At 39.1% G+C, this 4,433-nt stretch overlaps 1 protein-coding gene across 1 annotated transcript in view; it reads left to right on the top strand.

The window, feature by feature from the left end:
- Positions 1-4,433, top strand: part of SLC35G1 (solute carrier family 35 member G1) — a 10,305-nt gene that overhangs the window by 3,426 nt on the left and 2,446 nt on the right. The window contains exon 2 of the mRNA XM_007951282.2: positions 2,269-2,449. Within this exon, the coding sequence (XP_007949473.1) occupies positions 2,269-2,449 (181 nt within the window). The remainder of the gene's footprint in view (positions 1-2,268; positions 2,450-4,433) is intronic.

The raw sequence follows: 4,433 nt of genomic DNA on the forward strand, positions 1-4,433 counted from the left end.
CCCGCAGGATCAACTACTCGGTCCCTCTGGGTAGCTGGCTGTGACCAAGCAATGACCATAACCTTGCCCCTTGTCAGCTCTACTATACACCTGGGATATAATTTTTTTTTTTTTAAGGGAAAAGATAATCAGAGCCAAAGACACTAAATTAAGTTTTAAAAGATTTAAAGGATTGGGTTAAGTTAAAATATTCTTGGAGAAAAATTAGCCTGTTTAGTTTGGAGAAGATCCTTGAAATATAGACCAGGGAAATGTTATCTGTACCTGATCATCTCATTCTGTTCTGTCTGAGGGTGTAGGTTCTATGTATGGGTTGGGTTTCTTTTAAGAAAAACTGTTTTATTTGGACCCGAATTCTGAAATTTCAGAAGGTAAACTCTAAGGCTGACCAAGTTGTGTATTTTGTGGTGCTTAAGTTGGAATTGGTCTAAAGCTTCCTTCTTGTGGGCTGAGGTGGTACGTGCAGTTGGTTTCGGGAATATCTGAGCACATAGGACTAGAACAGAATGGGGAGTGGTGTGGACTTGGGCACTTAGAACAGAGACTGCTAGATCCAAGTCAGTCTCTGTAGCTGTACCAGTATAGCAGGAGGAGGTGAAGGCATCTTTGACTGCAAAGGTCAGCCTGTATAATACCCTGGAAAGTACTTATATTGTCATACTTTGGTCCTGATTTGCAGTCAGTTGTGGGTAAAAGCTGGTGTGTTGATGTTGAAACATACTACTGGCCATTTGCATTTATCAGAGAAAGGCTTTTTTTTGGAAAACATTATTATGCAATACTGTTCTGTAGTCGAGTGACATATTGCAAATTCCTGGATTGGAGCAGTTATCCGGGTTGTACTACAAATTGCTCGTGTCCACTCATCCATCAACTCCACTCTTGCTCTTAACTGGTGAAGGCCAGCGTGTTCCCTTCTGTTTTTTCCTACTTGTTTTTATGTTAGTTTCAAAAAGAAAAAAGAAAAAAAAAAAAAGATTTTTTAAAAAAATGAGTATATTTCTCAGTTTGTGGCCTCCCTCTCCTTCAGGGAGTTCTGCTTACCCTGTTCCATTTTGCTCTCCTCTGGATGACAGGGAATAAGATTGAGAAGAGAGTCTACTCTTCCTAAGAGATAGGAAACTAAGATGTAGGAAAGTTAGTGGTAAAAAAAGTTTAAAGCTCACAAAGACTGTCATCAATGGATTGAATATTTGAGACCTTAAAGAAACCAGTCTCCTGGTTCAGATCGAGCCAAAAAACCGGTTGCTATCAAGTCAGTTCTGACTCATGGACACCCCATGTGCATCAGAGTACAATTGTGCTTACAGATTTTCAATGCCTATCACCTTTGAAATCCAAGGAGGGGTCGGGTCGCTATGAATCGGGTCCAACAACAACAATCACTTTTCAGAAGTAGATAGCCAGGCCTTTCTTCCGCGGAGCCTCTGGGTAGATTCAGGCTGCCAACCTTTCTGTTGATAGCCGAGTGTTTGTGCCACCCAGGGAATACTAGATCAATCCAAAAAGTAGATACTGGATGCTGTTTATGTGGTAGGCCCTTTGAGGTCAGAGGAGTAAAGACCAGGGCCTCTACCCTTGAAATTTATGCTCTAAACAGAGAGATTAGTGGTAAGCTATGAAAAGTGAACTAAGTATTTGATTCACAGGTCAAGATAAGAAAGTAGAGAGTGTAATCCTAGGTTATGCTATTGCCAGTATTTTTAGAGTCTGAGTCATTTCATGAAGGTCTTTCGTATTCTTTGCATCAGAAAATATTTAAGGATCTGCCATGTTCCAAACATGAATAAGACCAATGAGGTCCCAACCCTGGAGGAGCTCACAGGCTGTGAGTGAAGTCAGATCATCAACAAGTAACATATAGCACAGTTAGAGACTATTTTCCAGAAAAGAGAGTTTTATGCCTTAAAGCTGAATTCACCAGTGAAATGGCATAACATATTATCATCATTTGGAAGTGTTTTCACTTGCCATCTTGGCAAGTATTTCTTAAAGATCTCTTTTGCTGTCTTAGCAAGGCTTTTTGTTTCTTCTCGACATATATGTCAGGGATGTTCTTTCCATCAGCCAAAGGAAATCCGTTTTATAGGACCAGACAGCCACGGCCCTTTTAATCATTGGGGGGAATGGTACAGATCTGATATGCTGAGGAGGTAGTATTTGTAGACTGTTACCCATTAGCACCATTCCCTTTTTCTCAATTTCTAATTAAAAATGATTAAACGTACAGTTGAAAGCAAGAACTAACCAGAATTTAATCTTTTTCAGAAGCCAAGAAGAAAGCACCCTGTCCTGGACTTGGCTTGTTTTACACATTACTATCTGCCTTCTTTTTCTCAGTGGGCTCTTTGTTTGTTAAAAAAGTACAAGACATCCATGCTGTAGAAATCAGTGCGTTTCGATGCATATTCCAAATGCTAGTCATTATCCCTTGCTTAATATACAGAAAGTAAGTATTTCTTAATGGCAAAGTTGAAGATGTTGATAATAAATGTTGTAAATCTTTTGACCTGCTTGAATCATTTACTCTAAAATATCTGATCTATCCTGCTTACAGACGTACCAGGTCCTATGCCTGTTGGCTCTGATTACTGAAAAGTCCCAAGGGTCCACTCACAGAAGGTCCTCTCATAAGCACAGACCAAGTGCCCAACAAAGAGGGTGAAAGAGATTTAGTTAACCACTCCCCTCCATTTTGAAAGCAATGCTTTGCTTTTGTAATTCCTCCCATCTTGTACTACCCCCACCCCTTTTTCCTTTGGTATAACTAACATTTGGAAGAAAAACAGTAAATGAAAGGAAGTAGTAGTGTCTTCTAGTACAAGTGGTTTCTGTAGAAGAACCGCTGGTCTCTTACCAGAGTAGACGGAGGATTACAGTAACAATATTTAGTTCTTCCCATGGGGGTGATGTGGTCAAGGGGAAAGGTAACCTTAAGAAGGCCTTTTTAATTACTTTCATATTCTATTTCCTCATCTAAATTGCAGAGAATGGTACTTTGTGGTTTCTCTACCCTACAAGGTGGTTGCAGTGGTCAATAAGATTAATTGTATGTGAAATCACTTAGTGCAGAATGGAAGGGTATATAAAATATGCCTTGGTCCTCACTGTACTCTCCTCATTCAACTTCTCTTCCCCTTCTGTATGGGAACTCCCCCCCCCCCCCGTTCTTTTCTTGGTTAAAATTATGCCTCCCACACATTGTTATAACCTCCACATACCCTACTATACTTAGAACCCTGGGAGGAGAGACCAGCTGAATCCCTGATGTCTGTCTCTCTTTTTCTCTTTGGGCAAAGATACTGATCCCCCAAATTAAAAGCTGGAAACAATTATATAGGTAAATGTCCCTTTTTAGTCACTTGCCACCAAAGTCTCCTTTTGTTTCATAACATGGTACAGATTCACATGTACATTCACATGGTACAGTTTCACTCCATAGCTCAAGGATTTGGTAGAAAAGGTGAAAATCAGTTAAGATCAATATTATCAGAATTTCCTGTGTAAGTACAGACAAAGCACGCTAGTATAGGAATTGACGGTAAGGCCTCAGAAATTTCTAACAGTAGCAGCAGAACTCCTGCTAAATGGTGGTAACGTAATCATCTCTGCTTTAGAACAAAACTATTGTCAGGGGAGGGGCACCAGAAGGATTTCCTTAAATGCTTGTCCCTAGTCTGTTTTGATCTGTTTTATGTTTCACTACCATATAAGAACCTTAGCCCTGCAAGGTATATGCTAAGCAAGACCATACTTTAATATCTAACTCTAGATACCCAGGGATTTTCATGGCAGGCCTAGATGCTGGCCTAACTAATGAGTTGCATTCAACCAGGAACTAATATAGAATTGGTTCTTAATAAATATTTAATTGAAAAGAAAAATTGAGTAGCATTAATTATACTTACTCAAACACTACATGTTCTTTTTCAGTGTGTTTTAATTCTTTTTCATTAGACCAATGAAAAGTCTCACATTCACTAACTAAAATAAATTTCAGCACTGTTACAGCGTTTATAGATTGGAAAGGCAAAGTAACCGAGACCAGATTTCCTCACACAGGGCAACTAAATCTTATCATTGCATTTATTATAAAAACAACACATTTTCATTGTATAAATATAAAAGGAGGAAAATTGCTTTAAGTCTACCATTAACCATTATTAATGAGATATAACCCTAAGAGTCGGGTCTGACTCGAGGGCACATAACAACAACAACAACAACAATGGTTCAGCATATTTTCCTTTTATCTTTTCTGGAAGCCTATGTATGACTCTGGGAGGAAGACCTAGCAGCCTCTTTCTATTAAGATTATGACCAAGAAAACCTTTTGGAGCTGTTCTACTCTGTCATACAGGGTTATTATGTGTGGAACCAACTCAAAGACACTGAACAACAGCAGCAATATTTATACATATATATGGGGGAAA

This window comes from Orycteropus afer, unplaced genomic scaffold (assembly GCF_000298275.1).
Source record: "Orycteropus afer afer isolate SDZICR_OR568_19922 unplaced genomic scaffold, OryAfe1.0 scaffold00293, whole genome shotgun sequence".
In the NCBI taxonomy this organism is placed as follows: Eukaryota; Metazoa; Chordata; class Mammalia; order Tubulidentata; family Orycteropodidae; genus Orycteropus; species Orycteropus afer.